This window comes from Cotesia typhae, unplaced genomic scaffold (assembly GCF_013202065.1).
Source record: "Cotesia typhae breed Kobodo isofemale line unplaced genomic scaffold, CoteBio_Ctyphae contig_413, whole genome shotgun sequence".
Classification (NCBI taxonomy): Eukaryota; Metazoa; Arthropoda; class Insecta; order Hymenoptera; family Braconidae; genus Cotesia; species Cotesia typhae.
The window spans coordinates 239161-261680 of NW_027423750.1; the positions used below are offsets into that span (position 1 = coordinate 239161).

At 29.5% G+C, this 22520-nt stretch overlaps 6 protein-coding genes across 13 annotated transcripts in view; 3 read left to right on the top strand and 3 right to left on the bottom strand.

Moving 5' to 3' along the window:
• The first annotated feature begins 639 nt into the window (after window positions 1-639).
• On the top strand, window positions 640-2187 carry Rps11 (ribosomal protein S11). Its single transcript, XM_074243759.1, has 5 exons — window positions 640-666; window positions 949-1074; window positions 1386-1591; window positions 1799-1932; window positions 2117-2187. The coding sequence occupies exons 1-4, from the start codon at window positions 655-657 to the stop codon at window positions 1920-1922; spliced, it is 468 nt and encodes a 155-aa protein (XP_074099860.1). The 5' UTR covers window positions 640-654; the 3' UTR covers window positions 1923-1932; window positions 2117-2187.
• A 143-nt stretch (window positions 2188-2330) lies between these two features.
• LOC141527959 (lysM and putative peptidoglycan-binding domain-containing protein 4) lies at window positions 2331-4024 on the bottom strand. Its single transcript, XM_074243758.1, has 3 exons — window positions 3872-4024; window positions 3565-3766; window positions 2331-3139 (listed from the first exon to the last, which is right to left on the bottom strand). The coding sequence occupies exons 1-3, from the start codon at window positions 3895-3897 to the stop codon at window positions 2546-2548; spliced, it is 822 nt and encodes a 273-aa protein (XP_074099859.1). The 5' UTR covers window positions 3898-4024; the 3' UTR covers window positions 2331-2545.
• Window positions 4025-4117: 93 nt separating this feature from the next.
• On the top strand, window positions 4118-5274 carry LOC141527961 (cytochrome c oxidase assembly factor 5). Its single transcript, XM_074243760.1, has 4 exons — window positions 4118-4355; window positions 4447-4548; window positions 4726-4825; window positions 5063-5274. Exons 1-3 carry the CDS (start codon window positions 4248-4250, stop codon window positions 4762-4764), a joined length of 249 nt encoding a protein of 82 aa, XP_074099861.1. The 5' UTR covers window positions 4118-4247; the 3' UTR covers window positions 4765-4825; window positions 5063-5274.
• On the bottom strand, window positions 5272-13823 carry LOC141527950 (uncharacterized). Of its 2 annotated transcripts, XM_074243727.1 has the most exons (7): window positions 13768-13823; window positions 13547-13599; window positions 9885-10114; window positions 8527-8685; window positions 7812-8049; window positions 7435-7728; window positions 5272-7366 (listed from the first exon to the last, which is right to left on the bottom strand). In XM_074243727.1, exons 1-7 carry the CDS (start codon window positions 13806-13808, stop codon window positions 7152-7154), a joined length of 1230 nt encoding a protein of 409 aa, XP_074099828.1. In that variant the 5' UTR covers window positions 13809-13823; the 3' UTR covers window positions 5272-7151. The 2 variants fall into 2 exon arrangements, with proteins under 2 accessions (XP_074099828.1, XP_074099826.1); XM_074243725.1 differs by lacking the exons at window positions 13547-13599; window positions 13768-13823 and having other exon boundaries at window positions 9885-10845.
• LOC141527955 (regulator of microtubule dynamics protein 1) overlaps window positions 10255-22520 on the top strand; it is a 43502-nt gene continuing 31236 nt past the window's right edge. The window contains exons 1-6 of one of the 3 annotated variants that reach the window (XR_012479270.1): window positions 10255-10395; window positions 13357-13449; window positions 13908-14299; window positions 15667-15855; window positions 15934-16182; window positions 16294-16695. Coding sequence is in view for 2 of the 3 variants with exons in the window: in XM_074243750.1 (XP_074099851.1) it covers window positions 14114-14299; window positions 15667-15855; window positions 15934-16182; window positions 16294-16641 (972 nt within the window). In the remaining variant the exon portion in view is untranslated. Of the gene's footprint in view, window positions 10396-13356; window positions 13450-13907; window positions 14300-15361; window positions 15570-15666; window positions 15856-15933; window positions 16183-16293; window positions 17109-22520 lie in introns of those variants that run through there. The other 2 variants (XM_074243750.1, XM_074243751.1) reach the window with 2 other exon arrangements.
• LOC141527951 (protein Wnt-2) overlaps window positions 17249-22520 on the bottom strand; it is a 35701-nt gene continuing 30429 nt past the window's right edge. For 4 of the 5 annotated variants that reach the window (XM_074243732.1, XM_074243728.1, XM_074243730.1 and 1 more), the window contains exons 3-8: window positions 19880-19994; window positions 19751-19822; window positions 19560-19647; window positions 18962-19147; window positions 18158-18476; window positions 17249-17629 (exon numbers count right to left, since the gene is read on the bottom strand). In XM_074243732.1, coding sequence (XP_074099833.1) covers window positions 17478-17629; window positions 18158-18476; window positions 18962-19147; window positions 19560-19647; window positions 19751-19822; window positions 19880-19994 — 932 coding nt within the window. In that variant the 3' untranslated portion in view covers window positions 17249-17477. The remainder of the gene's footprint in view (window positions 17630-18157; window positions 18477-18961; window positions 19148-19559; window positions 19648-19750; window positions 19823-19879; window positions 19995-22520) is intronic. The other variant, XM_074243729.1, reaches the window with a different exon arrangement.

The window sequence follows — 22520 nt, forward strand, 5'->3', positions numbered from 1 at the left end:
TTTTTCTCACAGATGTTTTGAGATGCAATTGACCATATTTATGACGTTGAGGAAAAATTGGGCCGGTTTGTATGGAAACTTTGGCGCTGACAACACTGCCGAAAAATTTAGAAGCTTGATACAGAAATTCAGAGGGAATTTTAGGTATCAAAAGTGCTGTTGTTCGGTTTGGACAAGCGTCAGGTCAAAAATAAAATAGAGCTCCTGATTTTTAAAGTATTGAATTTTAGTTTTTTTGGATTTTATTATTAAATTAGACAAAAAAAAATTTTTTTTTTTTAAATTGCACTTGTTGTTTTTGAAGTTTTTTACAAATCAAAATTTTTTTTTGGAGTAATACCAAAGTTAGCCGATATTGTTAATTATTTGAGTTTTTTTTTTTTTTTTTATTATTAAATTAGAACTAAATATTGTTATTAAAAATTTGCTCAAAAAAATTATTTAAAAAAAATTGCATTTGTCAATTTTTGAGCTGGCACCATTTAAAAATCAATTTTTAAATTTTTCCCTCCAAAAAAATTTACCACTAGCGCCACCTTTTTTTATTTCCCCGCACTATTTCAAATAATTTCCCCATTCTCCACTTCCGTTAGTCCACGACGCACGCAACCGTAGCTCGCATTCTCGTTCCCCTCTTTTTTCCTTTCAGCGATCATGGCTGATCAAGTAAGTTGTGTTTTTAGTTAATCACAAAAAATAATTGAATAAATCCTTTAATTTATTAAAATCTACCTGTTGGATCGCTCAATATTGATTAATTTTATTAATTGATAATAAAAACTTTAACGTTTATTATTTTTCCCACCTGTAAAGTTACTAATAAGTCTCCAATTTTTTGTAAGCACGTGCCATGCGGCGTTATAGGTTATTTTTATTCAATTATTTTTTGTTTTACACTTTATTATTTTTTTTAAATATTGATTATTAATTATTTTGTTATTATTGCAGGTAGAGCGTGCTTTCTTGAGACAACCGGCGATTCCATTGTTTCGCAAAAGCTTAACCAAGCAAAAGACTAAGTCTGTTGAGAGGTACACTCGCGATGTAGGACTTGGCTTCAAAACTCCCCGTGAAGTAAGTTTTTTTTTTTTTTTTTTTTTTTTTTAATTTTACAATTTTTTATTTATTAATTTAGGAAAAATTATTTTGAATAAATTTTATTAATTTTTAAATTAAAAAATCTTTATAAAATTTATTTAATTAATTATTATTATTACAAGTAATAAAAAAATTAATTTTCTTTATTTTTTGGCAAAAAAAAAAAAAATGAATCGATTTTTTAAATTTTTTATTAATGAATAATATTTAAATTAAATTTCTATTGAAAATTTAATTTTTAATTTATTTTTTTTTCCACTTTTATAATTCAATATTAAATTTTTCAGGCATCCGAGGGAACTTACATTGACAAAAAATGTCCCTTTACTGGAAACGTATCAATCCGTGGACGCATCTTGACTGGCGTGGTCCAGAAGATGAAAATGCAACGTACTATTGTCGTAAGACGTGACTACTTGCACTACGTGCGAAAATACTCACGTTTCGAAAAACGTCACAGAAACATGAGTGTCCATCTTTCCCCATGCTTTCGGTAAATTTAAAACATCTATTTTTCTTAAATTAAATAAATATATTAATTCTTTAAAAAAAAAAAAAAAATGATGAAAAATGACGACGGTCTTCTGAAAAAAAAATATTTGAAGTCAAAATCGTCTACTGATTAATATAAATTCAAATTGATATTTTTTTTAAATAAATGAATAAATTGTTTTTAACAAAATAAATTAAATTTTTTCAGTGATGTGGAAATTGGAGACACTGTTACAATTGGTGAATGCCGGCCATTGAGTAAAACTGTGCGCTTCGTCGTGTTGAAAGTATCCAAGAGTACCAGCTCAAAGAAGAGCTTCAAGAAGTTCTAAAATCACCCAGGTAATAAAAATAAAAATTACTAATTGTAAATTATTTTTACTTATATGATGAATTTGACGACGGTCTTCTGAAATTAGATTGAACGACAATTAATCGTCTACTGACTTAATATTATTATAATTATAATTTTTTTCAATTTACTTAGATTCTTAATTTTTTATTAATTAGAAAAATTTTATTACAGATCACATTCAACATGGAAATCGGTCGAACGTGAGATATTTAATTTAAAAAAAAATAAATAACTAAAATTAATCATGGTTTGTTTTTTAAATAAAATCCTTCATTTAGTATATAAATAATTTTTTATTTAAAAATTTTAACACAAATTTATTTTTAATAATTTTTTTTTTAAGGTTCTAATTTAAAAAAAATTTTTGTCAATTTATTTGACATTAATCATTATAAAAAATTAATTAAAAACTACTTTTATAAATTTAAAATTCAAAAAATTAAAAAATAATTTTTATTAAAATTTTCTAACTACATACTTAAAAATTTACAATTAACTATCTTACATAAATATAAAAATTCCATCTCAGGTACACAAAGGCACTTTTTAAAAGCGAGATTTCAATTTTTAAAAATTATTGTCAGCACTAATTTAAATTTCCTATTTTAATTGTCTTGCGCTGTTATTTTCTATAAAATTGCTATCAGTAAAATTACTATCTATAACAATAATATGCTGTGGATGCTCAGCAATGTAAAAAATATAAATAATGGGAAGAACAATTGCTAGAAGAAGAATCAAGAGCAGAAGATGAAGGAAAGAGAGACCCCAGTCTGCTCCAGAGCACCTCAAGGAATTAATAATCTGAGCTTCTGGGGTTGAGTCCCTGGTTCCCCCTGGGAGTAATTCGTTGCACTCGTCGTCGATGTCCAGGTCTGGGCCGGTGAATTTATTAACGGGCTCGCATACCGAGTTGAGTATTAATGTGTTTATGTCGGATTCGTCCTTTGATGTGAATCCCTTTAAAGTAGAATCAGATCTGGGCAGATTTATTATCAGTTGCTTGTTACTGGAGCTGGAGCTGGTGATGTTAGCACTTGAACTTGGGTGCAGTGGAGCTGGCTCATCTTCAATGTCTATCAGCTTTTCTGTTTCAGTTAGCACTGAAAATGGCTGGATAGGGACTTTTAATGTTCGGCGAGCGAATATTTCATTTTCTTTGTGGATACTGTTGATACGCTTTAATTCTGATATCTGTTGGGTGAATTTTAATTTTTAATTTATTTGATAATTAATTTTTTAATTTTTTATTTACTTAAAAATTAATTTTTTCTTAATACTTATTGATAAAATTCTAAAAAAGCGTCATCTGAGATTCATGAAACTCATAATACAACAGTTAATAAATCCAAAATTATAACATTCTACTTCATTTAAACAAAATAAATTTTTTTTTACTCACTTATGAATTAAAAATTAATTAATTTTCTCTTAAAATCAAAAAATTAAATAAAAAAATTTCTATCTTAAAATTCATGACAAAATGGCGGAATAAATTAAATTTTCTCCACCAGAGTAAACTATTAATAATTCAAAAGTCAATTTTGAACAATATTAATTCAATAAAAGTAAATTTAATTATTTTCATTTAATAAAAGTGAATAAAAAAAAATACTTACAGTGCAATGATAACGAAGAGCTAAAGCCTGCAAAGTGTCCTCAGGCTTCAGATTAACAACAATCACCTCAACCTTCCTGGGAGTAGATTTATACTTCCGCTCTTGCAACGGAACCTCCTCATCGTCGACCTCGTCATCGGAATAAAGAAACACATAATGAGGTGACTTGTCTCTTTGGTTTCCTCGCTGATACGGAATATTTCTAAAAAGGGTTCAACGTTACTCAACTTTTGACAGTGCAAAATAAATAATTAATAACTAGGTTAAATATTCATCAATTAAAAATCAAATAATAAAATTAGTTTACCTTTTATCGTCATTTAATTTTTTCATTTTAATTTAATAATCATTTTTTATAAATTAGTCCAAATATTTATAGATCATCTGTCAGTTCAACGCATTTTATTAATTTCAATATTATTTTAACAATACTACGTGGTTTATTGTGTGTCAGTTTAACTTTTGTAAATTGAAAGCAGATGGCGTGCGGGAGTTACTAATTTAAATTTTATTTTGCCGCCAGAGGCGCTGCAATAAATTTCCGATTCAAATCAGCTGTTTTCTGTTATAAGTCTCCATGCTTGAAATTTTGTTTATATTTGTACATAAATATCAAAATTAGATTAGAAGTGTAAAATATTTTGTTTAATTGTTTATTAAGTTTATTAATTAAATTTATCAAGATGATGCGATACGAGCACGAAAATGAGCAGTTGAAGGACAAATCACGGTGCGCTAATGTCAGAGCTAACTTGAAAATGTGCTTGCTGGAAAGCGACTGCTGTAAAATAGTTAGTAACCTAAAATTTAATTTTTTAAAAAATTGCACACATGATGCAATTATTTTTATTTTATGTAAATTAAATGTAATTTTTATTTTAGCAAAGAAAAACTCCTAAAGAGTGTCTCAAAATGACGGATGGAAGTGTTCCGCAAGAATGTCAGGCTTTGCGTTTGCTTTTATATGATTGCAAACGTTCTATTGTAAGTAAAATTTTTGATAATTACATTTTATAATTTTATGACATTTAAATTAGCTGTCATTCGACAATTTTTTTAATTTTATTCAACAAAAAAAAATTTTTTTTTGTCCCAATTTATTTGTTAGATAATATTTTAAATTTTGTAATTTTTTTTTTTTTTTTTTTTTTTTTTCTCTAGATTGACGCTAGAAGAAGATTTCGTGGTCCCAAGCAATAATTTGTTGAAAAAATTTTATTCATCCTCACCACAGCAAATCTTCATTTTTTTTCCAGCGAGGGTAAGCTTAAAAAAATAAATCTAAGTAAGAAAATTACGGTAATTATTTACAAGTGGCGTAAAACCTATTTTTAGCCATATCTGGGTGAAAAATTAACATTTCTTAATTTTTTTTTATTCTGCTTAAAATTAATAAAAATTAAAAAAAAAATGAAAATTAAAACAATAGTCTTCACTTGTAAATAATTACCAAAATTAATTGCAATATTTAAATAAAATTAATAAAATTTTTGTTCAGGAATCCGCTGGAACAAAAAGGATCGTTATAATTATTAGTTTATTTATTTATTAAAAAATATTTTAAGAGCAAGTATTAATATTATCATTATTAATAATACTAACAATTTTTTTTAATTAAAAAAAATATTAATTTAAATAAAATTATTATTATTAAATAATGATAATAATCAAACTTGTATAATTGTAAATAAATGAAAAACTCAGGACTGATTGGTCGATAATTATTTATTAGCATAGTTAATAGTAATTACATAATTAATAAATAGGCAGAACAGTTAGATAATTATTTTTCGAAACATGTAATCACAGTTTGTGTTTATGTACCATGCATAATATGCACTTTAATCACAGTTATTATTTATCAAGGCTCTTCAATTATTTTTATGATTAATTTTGTTTAATTAGGGCTCTTGTTTTCACAATCAGTGACTACTGTACTTCATTTTAATCATTACGAGAAACTCAATAAATTAATCTCTAGCTATTGTCAAGCATCGCGTATCTAATTATTATTATCATTATTAATTTATAATTATTTAATTTTAATTAATAAATATTCTAATTAATGTCTAAAGATTTTGAGCCTTTCGTTCTAGAAAATTTTAACTATGCAAAATTTTACTCGGAAATATTCTAAGAGGAGTTCTATAAAAAAGTGTCGCTCTTTCATTATTATTATTATTATTATTATTATTATTATTATTATTATTATTATTATTTTGTTATTAAATGCTCAGGGGGGTTATCCCCGGAGTCCGATTCTCCGAGGGCCCAGCCTGAGCTCCATCCGTTACTGCTGGACCACTCCGCACAACAAGGCGGTTAGTGATCACAGCAGGCCAAAGTCATTTCCCTTAAGAGACGGAGAGAACCAAGTAAAACAGCCTTCTGCATCCTAACTGCCAAGAACTCAGCTTTTGATGAGCAAGCTGGAACTTTGGCAAGTGAGGATACAAAAGACTGTTTCATCCCTCCTAGGACGCCAACAATCAGGACGACAAGCTTGACACGGTAACCTGGGTAAAGTTTGCCAATTTCAAACAGGAGATCCTGATATATTTGTCTTTTGTGCTCTTCTTTGGCTGAGATGTTGTATTCAGCCGGGGCCGAGAACTCAATGACATAAATGTCACGAGTGGCCTTGTCGAAGAGCACAATATCAGGTTTGTTGTGATCTATCCGCCGGGTTGTTGCAAATGGCATGTTCCAATAAATTTTGCAACTGTCATTCTCAACAACCTGGGGAATATCTCCTGGCAAATAAGGCAGCACTGGTGTCACGTCAATACCGTAGCAATGACGAAGATAGTAGTACAGTACTCTCAGGGCAGCATTGTGACGCTGGATAAATGCACCTCTCGCCAGCACTGGACATGCCGACAAAAGGTGCATATTATTATTATTATTATTATTATTATTATTATTATTATTATTATTTGTTACAATTAATTAAATTCACTTGTATTTTGTAAAATACCTAGTAGCGATGGTCGTGATTGTGATAAGTAATATCACAGCTTATTTGAATATGATATGTCGTATACGTATTTAATTTAATTAATTATTATTACTTTAGTTGCGTAGATAAAAATTTATGCACGATATTTAAATTGCGAAAATTTCGTACAAATATAGAGCTGAAATTTAGTTTTAAAAATTGTGAGATAGAAATTTTTTTTACCGACTTACCATCGGTAAAAATTAGATTTATCTTAGGTCGATAAGTTTTGAGAGAAGGAAATTTTTACAGACGTGTTGATAAAAAAATTTACCGACTGTCAGAGAAAATTCTCGGTAATAATTTTTTTGACATTAAAATTGTAGAAATTTTTTTAAAAAAATTTCTGTTTAAATTTTTGATATCTAAATTAGAAAAAAAAAATTCTAATTTTTTCTGAGTGGAAAAAAAATTTTTAGTTGATAAAAATTTTAACTGATAGTCGATAACAATAATAAATTTTACAAAAAAATATTTAAAGCCATTAATTAAAAACTGGAATGAAAGATAGAAAATTTTTCCGCCGGTAAAAATATTTTTTACCGACAAAAAAAGTAGCATTTTAATTTTTTTTGTTCTTGCTTCCGAGTCAGAAGCACACTGACGGTCGATAAAGCCCAGTGTACCCACAGAGTCGAGCTCTTAAAGCCGGTAATAAAATGGCTGCCGCCGATAAGTTGTCTTGTAATTGGGAGCACTCGCAGATTAACATGTACATTTTGTCTCCTTGCGACATTGACTTGTGAAGTGTGATCCGCTTTAGTCCCACGGACTTTGGGAGATACCGATAAATCATCCTTGCTCCTGCAATGTAAATAATAATTGCTATTTATAATTATCGGCAGTCGGTAGGGGAGAGCGAAAAAACTTACCGGTCCAGTAAAGCCAATTTTGCTCAAACTTGAGCCCATCGTCGCCCTCGAAGACTTTGAAAATGGAAACGATGTATCCAGTGGACGGGATTGGTGGTCTGCCACCAGGAGGCTCCAATGGTGGCCTCGCTATCGTCGCGACTTCATTGAACAAGTCTAACGTGTGACTGGCTGCGTAACGGAGGTCTCGGGGGTCAAATTTTCTGAGTGCTGCGCATTGGACTTCTTGGTAAAAATCCGAGGGGTCAGTGTTGTGCTTGTTTATTAAATAATAGGTTATAAATGGAAAATCCGCTGGAATAAAATAAAATAAAAGGTAATAAATCATTTTAAATTAAGAAGAAATATTTTTAATAATATTAAACAAGAAATATTACCGTTTCGCTCCATGTTGGTCAACAAAATGCTCTGAGACGCAGAGGGCGCTATCTCCGCAATCAGTTCAGCAGCAGTATCTCTTTGCAGAACCAGCGGCATGGCAATTGGCGATTCGACGATAGGATCCAGCGGCTCCAGAGGCGTCATAAAATGTGCCAAGACACATTGTTTTGGATCTTCGACTTCCAACACCGACAGCGGACTTCCTGGCTTCTTTTTATCTGCTATTGGCGCGTGCTATAAACACAACATTTTTGAGCCAACACTCCCAGTAAGTTATTACATAACCTACAACATTGTTTTTTTTTTTTATAAGTAATTTAAAAATTTTTTTTTATCCAAAAAATAAAAAAAATTATTAATGTAATTTTTTATCACTAATTTATTTAAAAAAAAAAATTTTTTTTAATTAATATAAATTCTAAATATTGATATTAAAGTCAGCAGTCACTTGATAATTTTTTAATTTTATTTAACAGAAAAATTTTTGACAAAAAATTATTTTTTAAAAATTCTATTTTTTATTTTTTTTTAATTTTTACATGTCAACGTTTTGTTTTAACATTATTTATCTGTTAAAAAAATTCTAAAAATTATTAAATATCAGCTAAAATAATTCTCATATTGTGAAATTATAACTTACAAATATTTTAAGACATTTTTATTGAAAAAAACAGGAAAAAAAAAAAATAAAAGAAGAAAATGATAAATTACCGGAACACCTGCAGGAAGAAAACGCTCGACAGAAGCCAAAGGAATGATAAAACAGTCACGATCGAGAGTCGCAAGTGATATTGGCTCTCCTCTCGGCGGACTATTACCAGAAACTACCAGCGGGGTGTATATTCCTCCCGTCCTCCCACTGAACGACACCTACAATCATAAAAGTTTCATTAAAATCTCCTCTCCGAGATTAAATAATATAAAAGCCCGGATATTTTGTTGGAGAAACACCCGGTGAGCTGGATACTCTGGCGAAGATTTTAGATTCACCTCGACGAGGTAAAAGCGTTGAGGCTTACCAGCATATGAATATTTAAACGAGTTCACGTGTACATAAACTTTACGATCCATGTAATGGTATATATATATATGCAAGTCATACGGCTATGTAGAATAGATTACATGCTATAACTACACAACACTATCGAGTCGATAAAATCTATGAGCAACCTGGTGAGTTATTATGACAAACACTACAGATAAATGTCCTCTGAAATTTATTTATTTCACTTACTTTTAAGTTTTTGGGCCAATTTTTTTTTATCAGATAAAATTTTAATAATCATAATAATTAAATTTCAAGTGGAGATTATTATATAAATTTTAAATTAAAAAAAATTATTATTACTATTTTTTATGATAATTATAATATATGTATAAAGGGTAATGATTTTGTGGTATATAGTTACACTACAAAAGTCGTGCTTAAAAAGATTATTATGCAGCATTGCACGTCTGTCGCATAAAGCGCGTCTGATATAAAGATTAAGTTATATATAGAATAACTATTATGTTTCCAAGTGAGTTAGGTAATGTAAATCCTAGAAATAAAAGGGCCATTTGTTTTTGGAAGTACGTGACAGTCTTGGATAATTCACAGGTCTGTCTGAAATCGATTAGTTCCGTGTGTGTTTCAATTAACGATTCAGGCTATTTTTGTCTCTCGGAATAAATATAAATATTCCTGACAACTTTTTAAATTGTCCTTAATTTACTTATCACTTTTGCTTAGTTTTTAAATTGCGGTTCTAGAGATTTAAGTTGACCTCAGTTTCTAATAATAACGCAATTACTGTACGGCTCTCAATTCTCGGTGGCTTAATGAAACTTGTTACACTTATTCTCATTGCCGTTAGCTTGGTCAAGTTCAAAGATGAGTTTAATTTAATAGTCTAGTCTTGTTTAATAATAATCAATAATATAAGTAAAAAACTAATTTTAACAAACTAACAGTTAATAAGTGTAATTTTTCCAAATCTCAAATATTAAACCCAGAATATAAAAAAAAAAAAAAATAAAAAAAAGAAAAGAGGAATAAATCAGAGTTAAAAAAATAAATCGATACATACCTGTCTGGAAGCAGTGGGAGTGGGAGGTTCCGAAATGTCCTTGATCTGATTGCTCTGTTTCCGTTTTGTTCCGAGATTAATATTGATATTACCACTATTATTATTGCTAACATTATTATTATTATTGTTCCCAGCAGTGTTGATGTTCCCGCCGCCCCATTTCACGACATGAGAAGAGGAGCTTCTCCTGGGTCCAGGGCCGATCCGTTCGGCGGGTTCCTCGACGGCACCTGACGGCGGAGAAAGAAACAGATGAGTTCTGTACGCGTGAGTAGGGTGGTCGTCCATCGGAGAGTACCCGAATTCGCGGCTTCTTCTGATCGGGCCGCGGCCCCCCGCGTTAACGATACTCGGGCGAAGTCCGAGCCTGGCGCCCCCTGGCCCCAGAACACTTGTTCCGCTTGTTCCTGTAAGAGCGCAGGGACCATATACGCCCGTAATGCCGGTGCGTGATTCCCCGCTCGAAGCTTTCTCGCCACTAAAGTTCTTGCGGAACATCAAATTCATTGTGGTACGTTTTATTTTTATTATTATTATTTATTTTTATTTAATGCGTAAATTTCTATTTTTAATTACTAAACTCCCGGCGGTTTATTATATTTATTTTACGAGCAAGCCAAGGCCGCATTTTTTTAATTTTTTTCACTCAAAAATTGGCACCCGATTTTGCTCCTCATTAACAACAATTATTATTATTATTATTATTGTTAAAATTGTTTTTAAAACAAAAATTGTTTGCAATGTAAAGGGTCGGTTTGCTCGATAAATTTTTATTATTTAAACCCGGTTTTGTTTATAAAGTTATGTCGATAAGGATTTAATATTTATAAAGAAAAGTCACTTAAGAAGAAAGCTATGTAATTTTTTCTTTTTAAGTTTTAGTTTTAATTTTTTTTAAATTTAAGCTTGTTATTTATTTATTTAAATTTGTAAAAAAGGACTATTGAGGATATTGGGCAGTAGTTACCTGGACGAGGAACGTCCTCGTACTGAGAAACGGTCGTCGCGACTCTCAGGTTAATTTAAAAAGTGGGGAAACTCACGTGGTCGATTTACGTTAGACCTTCGTCTGACAATCAGACCTCGAGATGTGTCCAAAGATAATTTATAAAGCTTTTTTACTGGAAAAATTTTTTTAAGGGTTGTTTTTTAAAAAAAAAAATTTTTTTTAATTAAAATTAATTAATTAAAAAAATTTTAAATGTTGAAATAATTTTAATTAAATTTTACATGATCAATAATAAATTAAAGTCTCAAGGGAAATAAATTTTTCATGAAACTTTAACACTAAAAAAATAACTATTTTTGTTGAATTTGATAAAAATAAGTTAATTAATTATTGAGACGAATTACAGTTGTTATAAAAACCTTGTGGTATTTATAAGTATTTACTGTGTTGATCTATTATTAAATAAATTTATTTTAGTTTTCACACTCTTGCCAAATATATACGTAATATCTCTAAGGGTGGATTATTATATTTACGTATTATGAATTTCTGTAAGCTATTATTGAATTATAATAATAATAATAATAATAATAATAATAATAATAATAATAATAATACGGAGAGAAAAGCTCGGAAATATGATATATATTATACAACACACGTATAAGGACATTTATGAGGTGTCAAGTTATTGTCGAATTTACTCGGTTGTTTCAAATGTCCAGGGATTGTATTAGCAGTGACTGACAATCCTGGTTAATGTTTATTTTATTCATATTTTATCGGATTAAATTTCTTTAAGAATTAATCTATATTATTAGAAAATGCTCTATTTTTAGTTACAAAAAATAAATTTTTGTACTTGATAAAAAAATTATTTAAAAATTTAAACAGCGGAAGTAATTTAAAAAAAAAAAAAAAAAAAAAAAAAAAAAAACACTTGAAACGTTTTTTCAGTATTTGAAAACTTTCAACAAAACAATGTCATGCATTTTAAAAGCTTTTAAGTCAAGAGATTATATTTGCAGCTTTGTTTAAATTTACTTCTGTAAAGCTTTCAATGCTTTGAGATATTTATATTTTTATTTGAAAGTTAAAAAATAAAATAAAATAAAATAGTAAGTCTTAGAGAGGATTGTTCATTTATAAAGCGACTGATAATGATTCTTTGATTCTTATTTATAGTTACATACTTTGGCAGAATAATAAATGACGAAAATATAGAAGAGAAGAGAATAATAATATGAGGTGTATTATTAAAAGCTATTGAACTGTACTGTAGCACAAAGCTCAGCTTACGAGGTTTAACGGAGCTTTCAAGTCACGGTGTTACGGTCAAGGTAAAATAAATGTATGAGCTGAGTTCAATGGCGGAGATGGCCTCGTTGATATACATATCACAATATATTGCTATATGTTTAGTCACGAGAGACTAATGAAAAAAATTGGCTGTGCTCATTTCGGATTTTTTATACTTCCGAGATTCTAAAGGGAGATTTATATTATTTCCGGCGAGTGACATTTTGGCAAGCTTACATTTATTTATACTGATAATAATAAAAATAAATTGATTTTTAAAGTATCTATTAAATCTCACGCTCGATTAAATTATTCCAAACTTCTAGGATTATATTGGTTTATGTTTTTATTAATTTTCCGGAAAATTTCTCAATATTGTTTTTAAGAATTTTTTTTTTTTTTTTAAATTGGATTTTTATCAAAATTTTTAATATAATTTTAAATAAAAAATTTTGGGTCAAATATAAAAAATAAAAAATCATAATTTCTTTCTTTTCCTAAAATTTAAATTTAAATTGGCAATAAAAAATTTTTTCTAATAGTTTTTTACATGTGGACATTTTACATTATTATTTAATGATATAATCAAAACAATAACAAAAAATAAATTAATAAATGCGAGTTTAAGTGTGACCTTAACCAGACTCTATCACTTCCCGTTGGCGAGTTGCCGGGTACGATAAATAAATAGTTTAATATCCAACTTGTAGCTCTTTTAACTTCCGAAAAGTAAATGTCACTTTAAATCCTCCACTTGGAATAAATAATTAACATTGTTTAATAATTTTATTAGTTTTAATAAACCCAAATGCTTTTGAGATAAGAGCGTGAGATAAATTAATTTTAATTTTTTACAAAATTCTTAAAACGTCTTCCAAAAATTAAAAGTCCATCATAATTAAAATTTAATTTATATAATTAGTCATTTAAATTATTTCAAGTCCTTCAGCTTCATATTAATCATATCTAATGAACTATTTTTAACATTATTTTTTTTAATTACAATCTTAATTTAAATTTTTGGCAAGAGTTCAAATTATCATATAATTATGTCTGTAAAAAATTTTATTGGGTAATTTGGGTAATTATTAGTATTATTAATTATCCAGATACATTTTTAATTTTATACTTTGTTCTAAAATTAATTATCGGGTTAATTTAACAAAAGTCATTATTTAATCAAGCCAAATTTTGTAAATAATTTTTTCTGTACTCGTGTTTCAGGACACACTCTTTGCTCGTTGCGCAACCTCACTCACGGCCAAAAAACCCCTCTACTTAAATAATTAAGTAAACTATTAACAGATAGAGTTTCAGGTAAATTTTTTCTCATTATTTTTTTAACAAATTAATTAAAAGTTGACCTTTAATAAAAACAAACAAATAGATCAATAATAAATAAATAAATACTTACCAGAGTCATGCAAAGGACACGCGATGTATGCATAACGTGAGTCCTTTTGTCCACTAGACATCGTTGCCAATTTGGTCACGTAACGCAAGAATTCGTCATAGAAAAATATAAATGTCGAACGGATTATCTTTGAATATTAATCACTCTATTATTAAAAATGAATGATTATTTTAAAAAATTCACTTTAATATAAAATTTATATAAATAGATTCCACACTCACTTTTTTTGTAATTGCAAACTCAAGTACTGGACCAAAGACATTTAACAACCCTTGCAATTAATTGGTCGCTTAATTAGAGTGAAGGAATAAAATAAAATGAAATAAAATAAAAAAATAAGAAAAATAATTTTTTATTCAAGGGTTTGGAAGAGAAGAAATTAATTTTGGAAATAATTGAGCAAGAGTGGGGAAAATAAAATAATTACGGCAAAATATAAAGGATAAAAATTGTGACCCGGCTTCGGGGTGAACTTTACCAGCACTGAAGGTAGACTCGGTGGTGATACAGAGAAGAGAGAGTGTGATATTATCCTGAGGAGCCACGTGAATAAGAGCGAGCAGGCGGATGCTGCAGAAAGATTTTCCGTCTCTCTTCAGATGCGCCGCAGAGCGTTTGTGCGCGAATTCACCCTCCGCGTTCAATGGCCTCCCACCACCCCCCAGAGAACTACCTAGCCACCCTACTCAAGGCTGTCGCAATGTGCCTGCAGTCGTATGCCGAATAGAAGAGAAGAGTCGAGGCCCGGCGCAGGTAGTTCTATTCTTCTTTTTATTCATCTATTATGTACATCTATATATGGGTCATTTTGCCCAACAAGACTCGGATTAGTTTTAGATTAATAACTTTAACGGCAAATTTATCTTTTTTTTATGCAAAATTAAATTGTTTTATTCACTGTTAGGAAAAAGAAACAAATTTTATTTTGTTTTAAAGCTAACTCAACTTTATTTTTTAAAACTATAATTGTTTTTAAATTGTAAAGTGTAGGAATAGTGCTACGAAAATTTTTTTTAGAAAAACCAATTAATTTACCTTAAAGTAGACACTTTAACGAATAAAATAAGCTATAACAAATTGAATTTCGATAGCTGAAAGTTAGATAAATAAAAAGTTGAAAATTAAAAAAATTGATTTTTGCCTAAAATTGTAGTTTTTTCAACTTTCTTTGATTTTTTAGGATTTCTTCAATGAAATAAATTTTTTTTAGAAAAATCAATCAATGTACCTTAAAGAGGACATTTCAACAAACAAAATGAGCTATAATGAGTTAAATTTTGATATCGGGAAGTTAAAAAAATTAAATGTTGAAAACAAGATAACTCAATTTTTGACAATTTTCAAAGTTTTCTTTAGTGTATTTGATTTTTTAGGATTTTTCCAATGAAATAAATTTTTTTCATAAAAACCAATGGCTAGACCTTAAAGTAGACATATCAACGGATAAAATGAGCTATAATAAATTGAATTTTGATATCTGGAAGTTAGATAAATAAAAAGTTAAAAATTTTAAACAAATGATTTTTGCCTATTATTGCATTTTTTTTTAACTTTCTTCAATTTTTTAGCATTTTTCCAATGAAAAAAATTTTTTTCATAAAAATCAATGGACGTACCTTAAAGTAGACATTTTAACGAACAAAATGAGCTATAACAAGTTGAATTTTAATCCCGAGAACCATTTTAATCGTTAGTTGAAAAGTTTGAAAATTCAAATTTACGCGGTCGATAACTTCCCAACAGTTAGTTACAAAAAATGACTGTAGCGCCACTGCGCACTGCGCACAAGATGGCGGCGTAAGTTCATTTCTCAGTCCGCTTCTGCCCAGTCACTTGTCACAAAAATTACAACCAAAACATCTGAGAAATAATAATACACACTTTTCACTTGTTGATTTTGACATTTTACTTCAACAATTAATTATTAAATAATTACAAAATGATTTTTCAAAGAATCTTTCGGCTTGCAAGATCTTACAGCTCCCGTATTTCTTTTAATGGCTTACCGTTCATCTTTTCTAAAGTAATTTTTTTATTTATAAAAAAATTAAATGTTGGAAATAATTATTTTTAATAAAATTAATTAATTATTTATTTTTTTTTTTTTTATATTATTCCAGAAATATTTTCCCGTGAAAAAACTTCCAGCGCCCATACCAATAATATCTCTTGGACTTTGGGGATTCGCAAAAAAAGATGAGCTGGACATAAGCTCTGCCAAGTCCAGGAATGCTTTATTCGCAAAAGTTGACGCGTTGTATGAAAACCGGGAGTATAGCAAAGTGCGGGATATTTTGGATCAGCTCAGAGTATGTATTGCACTTCAACTTTAAAAATTAAATTGTTTATAAAAAAATGTAAAATCAATTTTTTTTTTAATTATTTAGGATTCAAAGGACGTTGAAGTTCTATGGCGACTTGCACGAGCTCTCTATAATATTTCAAAGACAGCTAGTGATGTTGAAGCTAAAAAACTTATTTATGACGCTTTTAATTTGATCACTGAAGCTGCTGCTGTAGATGACAAACACTGGGCTGTTCATAAATGGACTGCGATTTTGATTGACAGTAAGACTAATTATGAGGGGATGAAAGAAAAAATTAAAACATTAAATGTTGTCAAGGAACATATGCTGGTAATTTTTATATTTTAATAATTAATTAATTTAATTTAATTAAAATTTTTTATTAAAAAATTTTAATAAATAATTTTAATTAAATTTTGAATATAATAATTGCATTTTCAGGCAGCAAGTGAATTAAACCCCAACGACGCAACAACGTTGTACATGCTAGGCAACTGGTGTTACTCTGTCGCAGATCTGGCATGGTACCAAAAAAAAATAGCCTCAGCAATTTTCGGAAAGGTTCCGGACTCCTCGTTCGAAGAAGCACTGCAGTACCTTGAGGCTGCTGAAAAAGCAGATCCGCTGTTCTACAGCCACAATCTTCTGCTCTTGGGGAAGACTTACCTGAAATTGGATCGCAAGGACGAGGCCGTAAAGTTCCTGAAGATGACTGCGGAGTTTCCTGCCAAGAACGATGACGACCAAAAAGCCAAGCAGGAGGCCTCCAAGATCTTGAACTCTTTTTAGTTTAGAGTGAATGCTGTGATTGAAGATGAACGATGAGTGACTGTGGGGGTGTCGGTAAGCGAATGTGATTTTTATTTTTTTATTTTTTTATTTAGATTATTTTTTTGAGGTAATATTTTTAAAATAAATTATAAAAAATATTTTTTATTTTTTATGAAGAAAATTTTTAAGAATTTTATTAAAACAAAATTAAATATCAAATTTAATATTTAAAAAAAAAAAAAAAATAAAAAAAATAAATATTTAAGTAAATTTAAAAATCCCAGAAAAAAATATTTCCGCAAAAATTTAAAAATATTTACTTAAGTTTTAAAAACTAAAAATATACTTATAAGTACAAAATTTAAAAAGAAACACTGTTTATCCATAAAATAATAACAGATTAACAAAATAACGCCAGATAAGAATACAACCCTCGCCCGGCTGAATTCCTTAAAAGTAAAAAAAAAAAAAAAAAAAAAAAAAAATTACCCAGTAAACCCTGCAAATAGGATTAGCTTAAGTGGAGGCCCACATTACAAAACACAAACAGAAAATCACAGGCATTGTCATACAAAAGTGATTTATTTCTGAGAAATACAATTACACATTACATAGCCGAGTATAATTTAAATTATATGCATTAATAAATAATAAAATAATATTAATAAGTACAGTTGCATTAATTTACGAATTAAAACTATAGGTACATAGAAAAAATAGTAATAATAATTATTACCAGGAATATAATATAAAGATTATATTAACAAACGCAATTATTGTACAGCCGTGTCATGAGAAAATTATCGTTGATAATTTTCTAGGTTACATATTATAATTATGAAAGCTAGGTTGGATTATTTGCAAGTGTACTCCTCGGTATGCTCTGTACAGGTGTCGCAAAAGACGCGACAGCACCAATGGAACTTGCATCTGCACTGCCAGGTTTTTGTGTACTGGTGGGTGTTGTATCCTCGTCCACAGCACATCAAATCGCATCCATCTGTCCCTAGGAAAAATATTATTTATTAAATGAACTAGAATAGAGAACTTGTATTCATTTGATATCTCAAAATAATCATTAATAATTAGTCGTGTTGAATTTTTTATTTTACGGCGGAAATATTGGTCGTATAAAAATTTTCTTTTCAAACTTTCGATTATCAATTACAATTTATAAATTGTTTTGCTCATTAAAACTACTTTTGTTATAGATCATTTTGTTCGTTGAAATGTCTACTTTAAGGTAGTACCAATGATTTTAAGGAAAAAAATTTTTTTCATAAAAAAAAATCCTAAAAAATAAGAGACATTTTTAGTAAAAAATAAGATTTTTACTTTAAAGTCCCGAACAATCAATAAATAAAAAATTTTCCACTAAATTATCTCAACAACTTTAATTAAGCATGAAAAAGAAAATTAAATCACATTCTCTATTCAACCAATCGAGAGTTTAAAATCTAAAAATTTATTGTAAAACAAGATTAACTCTTGTCTCGGGTAGATTAAGTCTTTAACAAAAAAAAAGTTAAGGTACCTTTGCTAGTTCGATTGCAAGATCTCCCCTGGGTGCCGAGACTTCCTTGAGTTAAGTCCGGCTCGCAATAATTGGGCGAGGGCTGAAGAAAGACGAGCTCGCTTCTTTTGGGAATCCTCTTTTGGCTGATCCCAGGTCCACTGTTAACTTTTGTCCGCTTTAGAATTAGATGCGCTCGTTTTCCGTTTCCGGATTTCTTCAAAGATCTGCGATCTGTCCTGCCATTGGAGCTAATCTCGTTAGGTTTCCCGTGGGACTTTGCCTCGTTCCCCATAATAGGGACCACTTCTATCGATGATTGATCCAGATAATCCGAGTTCTTAAACAAATCAATCCATTGTTAGGCTCTTTTCTTCTCAATTATTTTCTTTATTCTCATTTTGTTAAAGATTAAGAAATAACAGGATGCGTGGTCTCAATTTATTGTCTTAGCAAACGTATTTACATACGCAGATATGAACAACTCCCACGCGGATTTAAATTTTTATGGTAGTTTTAATCATCTAGATTTTAAATTATTCCCGACATTCTCTTTTAAATTTATTACTAATATTTTACGAAAAAAAAAGTCTAGAATTTTTTTTAAGCACTAAATTTTAATTTTAAATATTCTTTAATTTCGCGCCAATTTTAAACTAGCGCCACTTGAGTATAAAAACGAAACAAAGTCAACAAAATGGCTACCAAAGTCACTAAGGTCAGTTTTAAACACAAAAAAGTGATTTAAAAGTCTACAAATTGATATATTGTTAAATAATACATCATTTAAATGCCAAAAAAAATTTTTTTGACTCGCAATTATACCTGAATTGTCAAAGTAGGGGCCGATGGAGGGGTGATAGCCATGACAGGCCTTGCTCGGTAGTATTTCTTCATCAAAGCGTCCCCAATTTGCCTGAAGTTAGGCAACGTTCTCCAGCAAGTTCTTACTGTGCAGGAACCCGACACCCCGTGACATTTGCATTCCGTTTGCAGCATGGCCTTAACGATCTGAAACAAAGACCCAATTACTGTCCATTCATCGAGAATTAAAATTAACAATAGCTTTGTTGGTTTTATTTAAATTAAAACGGCAAAAGAATAAAATTAAAATCTTTTTCATTATCATTCTAGAGAATTAGCAAGAAGAATTGTAAATATAGAGTGAGTTGTAAGTTGTTGTACAACTTGTAACCGATCTCGATTGAGAGATATCCAGTGGCTGTTATACGGTTAGACTAGTATACCTGTTATTATCCGTGAGATCGATTTACAGTGTAATTGAAGGAAATCGTGGCGAATCGTCATTAATGACTCATAACATTGCCATACAAAGCGCAAAATACAATATAAATGTTGAGTGTTTTAGATTTGCCGATAACCATACAAGATTTATTTATTTATTTATTTCGTTAAAACTCACCTTTCTTCCGGCCTTGTTGTTATGCAGATTCATCAGACTCCTGGCATCGCCTTCCACCTCCCGGGCGTCGAGGAACCTACGCGCGAACCTAGATTATTCAGACATTTGTTCCAAATAATTGTGTTATTGTTAAAAAAAAAAGAAAAAAAAAGTGGTTTAGGTTAGGAAGAAGAAAAAATTTTGTAACTTACCTCATGCCGTAGGTTACGTCCGCAGAACAGCCGCCCCACTCCCATCCACTAGGCGGAGACGCTTTTCGGGTCCTGGAAAATTTTTTGAATTAGGATTGAACAATTCTATTTGATAATTTGATAACTTACCTTACAGTAGGCTCGCAGCCGCAAGCTGTGATGTTTCCGCGGCTACAAGCTGCGGTAACTGCGTAAGTCACGCCTGCGGAGCTTATCGCGTAGGTAAAAGCAGCTTCTCTGCTTCCTGAAATCGAAAATTTGACATTTGAGTATTTGCGTAGGAAATTTTATTTAGAATTGCTTGTGCTAAATTGTCAAAACTGACGATTTAAGGGGAACTAGACTACTTTTAATTTTCAATCAAGATTATTGGAGTGTTTTGTACATGAAAAATACCTTTATTATATGTCATTTTATTCGTTAAGATGTCTACTTAACGGTGCTTTCATTAGATTTGATGAAAAAAATTTTTTTCATTAAAAAAATCCCAGAAAACTAAAGATACTTTTCAAAATTGATGATTTCGAGTGAATTAGACTACTTTTCATTTTTATTTAAAATTATTGGAGTGTTTTGCTGATGGAAAGTACTTTTGTTATAGATAATTTTGTCCGCTGAAATGTCTACTTTAAGGTAGTACCAATAGTTTAAATGAAAAAAATTTTTTTCATTAAAAAAATCCTAAAAAACTAAAGATACTTTTCAAAATTGATGATTTCGAGCAAATTAGACTATTTTTTATTTTCATTTAGAATTATTGGAGTGTTTTGCTGATGGAAAGTACTTTCATTATAGGTCATTTTGTTTGTTAAGATGTCTACTTAACGGTCCATTTATTAATTTTGATGAAAAAAATTTTTTTCATCCAAAAAATCCCAAAAAACTTAAGATACTTTTCAAAATTGATGATTTCGAGCAAATTAGACTACTTTTTATTTTCATTTAGGATTATTAGAGTGTTTCGTTGATGAATAATACTTATATTATAGGTCATTTTGTTCGTTAAGATATTTACTTGAAGGACCTTTCATTAATTTTAATGAAAAAAATTTTTTTCATCAAAAAAATCCTAAAAAACTAAAAATACTTTCTCCGCGCATAAGGCATGCAATTAATGAGTGATATAACAAAGCGCGTTGATCAGCGGATAACAGGAGATCCGTATCCGTTGGATATCCCTGATTTATTATCGACTCGAAGATAAGTATCTGGTCCGTCCTCGTGTCGCAATCCAGCCAATTTATGTACTATAGAATATACATTTATACTTGCAATATATATTTCCACCGACATAACCTTGGGTTAATAACTTTTAGGTTAGTTTTGTTTTGCTTATGCTCATTGATATAGAATAATAAAAATAATCGAACAAGTAAAATGAAAAGAACATAAATACCGGAATTGTATTGTACATTGTGTACATTTCATTACATTACTCTCCTTAGTTTTAAACGCGTATGCTAAATAAATAAATAAATAAGAGAGCAATCAAACGAATAGATTTATGCGTGCGTATATCAACCCTGGACAGGGTGCACGTGTATTATTTTGTCGAGGCTCTATAACTCTAGGTTATTTATCTTCTTAGTGTAGCAAGGACCTCGGGTGACGGAGATAAAAAGACCGTATGTGTATATGTGTGTGTGTATATAAATTAAATGATAAAGACGAGTCATACGAGTCATATCAAGGCGAGATATTCAACCGCGATCGCAAGAACCTCTGCAAGAAGCAACTCATCAACGGCCGCTGCTTAACGAGATAAACCTAAAAAGAGGAGGTATTAATTGCCTTGGGAGGATTGTAAATCAAATTAAATGACAGTTCGGTAGCCATTGAGCCAGAGATATGGGTAAATGGACCTTTGTATGGATGGTATGCGCTCGCCACCATTTCAAAACGAATTCCTTGAGGCGGGTTTGTAAGATCGGTTTTTTTGTCATTTCTTAAGATTTTTTGTATCAACAAAATTTTTTTTTTTTTTAAATAGTTGGTGCTGTTTTAAAGAAGACATTTAAATGGACTGAATAATCTATGATAAAAGGTATTTTTGTCTAAATATTAGTCCTAAAGATTGAAAATTAAAAGTAATCTTAGTTTAAATTTGTCAGTTCAAATGAGTATCTTTAGTTTTTTGGGATTTATTTGATGAAAAAAATATTTTTTTGTTAAAATCAATGGTACTATCTTAAACTAGACATTTCAACGAACAAAAGTGATGTATCATAAAAGTGTTTTAGATCGCGAGAACGTTTTAAAAAAAATTATTGAATTTTAAAAACGTCATTTTTTCAATGTAATTTTAATTTTTCCGAAAGGAACTTTCATTTTTTAGAATTTTTTCTATGAAAAAAATTTTTTTCATAAAAATCAATGGTACTACCTTGAAGTAGACATTTTAATGAACAAAACGACGTATCATAAAAGTATTTTAGACCACAAGAACGTTTTAAAAAAAATTATTGAATTACAAAAATTATGTAGCAATTAAATATTATAACAAACTCCCTGCTGATATGAAAACAATTAACTGTAGTAAAAAATTGTTAAAAAAAAATTAAGTTACTGGATAAGAAACCTTAATGGTTAACATGTTTTAAAATGTAATGGAAAAATAAAAATGTAATGCGAGTATTTGATGGGATATTTCTTTTATGATAATTTTCCATAATTTTGTATTTTTTTCTATATAAATTCATTACTTTTGTACTTATTATCTCTTTGCATTGTATTATTAACTAAAATTTTGTAAAAAGTATATATATATATA

What these genes read in the sequence shown, in the direction of transcription:
- Rps11 (XM_074243759.1), top strand. An exon ending in GCTTCAAAACTCCCCGTGAA is followed by an intron (nt 1,075 to 1,385) that starts GTAAGTTTTTTT and finishes TAAATTTTTCAG; the next exon opens with GCATCCGAGGGAACTTACAT. An exon ending in CATCTTTCCCCATGCTTTCG is followed by an intron (nt 1,592 to 1,798) that starts GTAAATTTAAAA and finishes AAATTTTTTCAG; the next exon opens with TGATGTGGAAATTGGAGACA.
- LOC141527959 (XM_074243758.1), bottom strand. Translation starts at nt 3,897, where the DNA reads ATGAAAAAATTAAATGACGATAAAAG. An exon ending in AAATTAAATGACGATAAAAG is followed by an intron (nt 3,767 to 3,871) that starts GTAAACTAATTT and finishes AACCCTTTTTAG; the next exon opens with AAATATTCCGTATCAGCGAG. An exon ending in CTCTTCGTTATCATTGCACT is followed by an intron (nt 3,140 to 3,564) that starts GTAAGTATTTTT and finishes TTCACCCAACAG; the next exon opens with ATATCAGAATTAAAGCGTAT.
- LOC141527961 (XM_074243760.1), top strand. Translation starts at nt 4,248, where the DNA reads ATGATGCGATACGAGCACGAAAATGAGCAGTTGAAGGACAAATCACGG. An exon ending in AAAGCGACTGCTGTAAAATA is followed by an intron (nt 4,356 to 4,446) that starts GTTAGTAACCTA and finishes TTTTTATTTTAG; the next exon opens with CAAAGAAAAACTCCTAAAGA. An exon ending in ATGATTGCAAACGTTCTATT is followed by an intron (nt 4,549 to 4,725) that starts GTAAGTAAAATT and finishes TTTTTTCTCTAG; the next exon opens with ATTGACGCTAGAAGAAGATT.
- LOC141527950 (XM_074243725.1), bottom strand. Translation starts at nt 10,391, where the DNA reads ATGAATTTGATGTTCCGCAAGAACTTTAGTGGCGAGAAAGCTTCGAGC. An exon ending in TTCTTCCTGCAGGTGTTCCG is followed by an intron (nt 8,050 to 8,526) that starts GTAATTTATCAT and finishes TTGTGTTTATAG; the next exon opens with CACGCGCCAATAGCAGATAA. An exon ending in AAATTGGCTTTACTGGACCG is followed by an intron (nt 7,367 to 7,434) that starts GTAAGTTTTTTC and finishes TTTACATTGCAG; the next exon opens with GAGCAAGGATGATTTATCGG.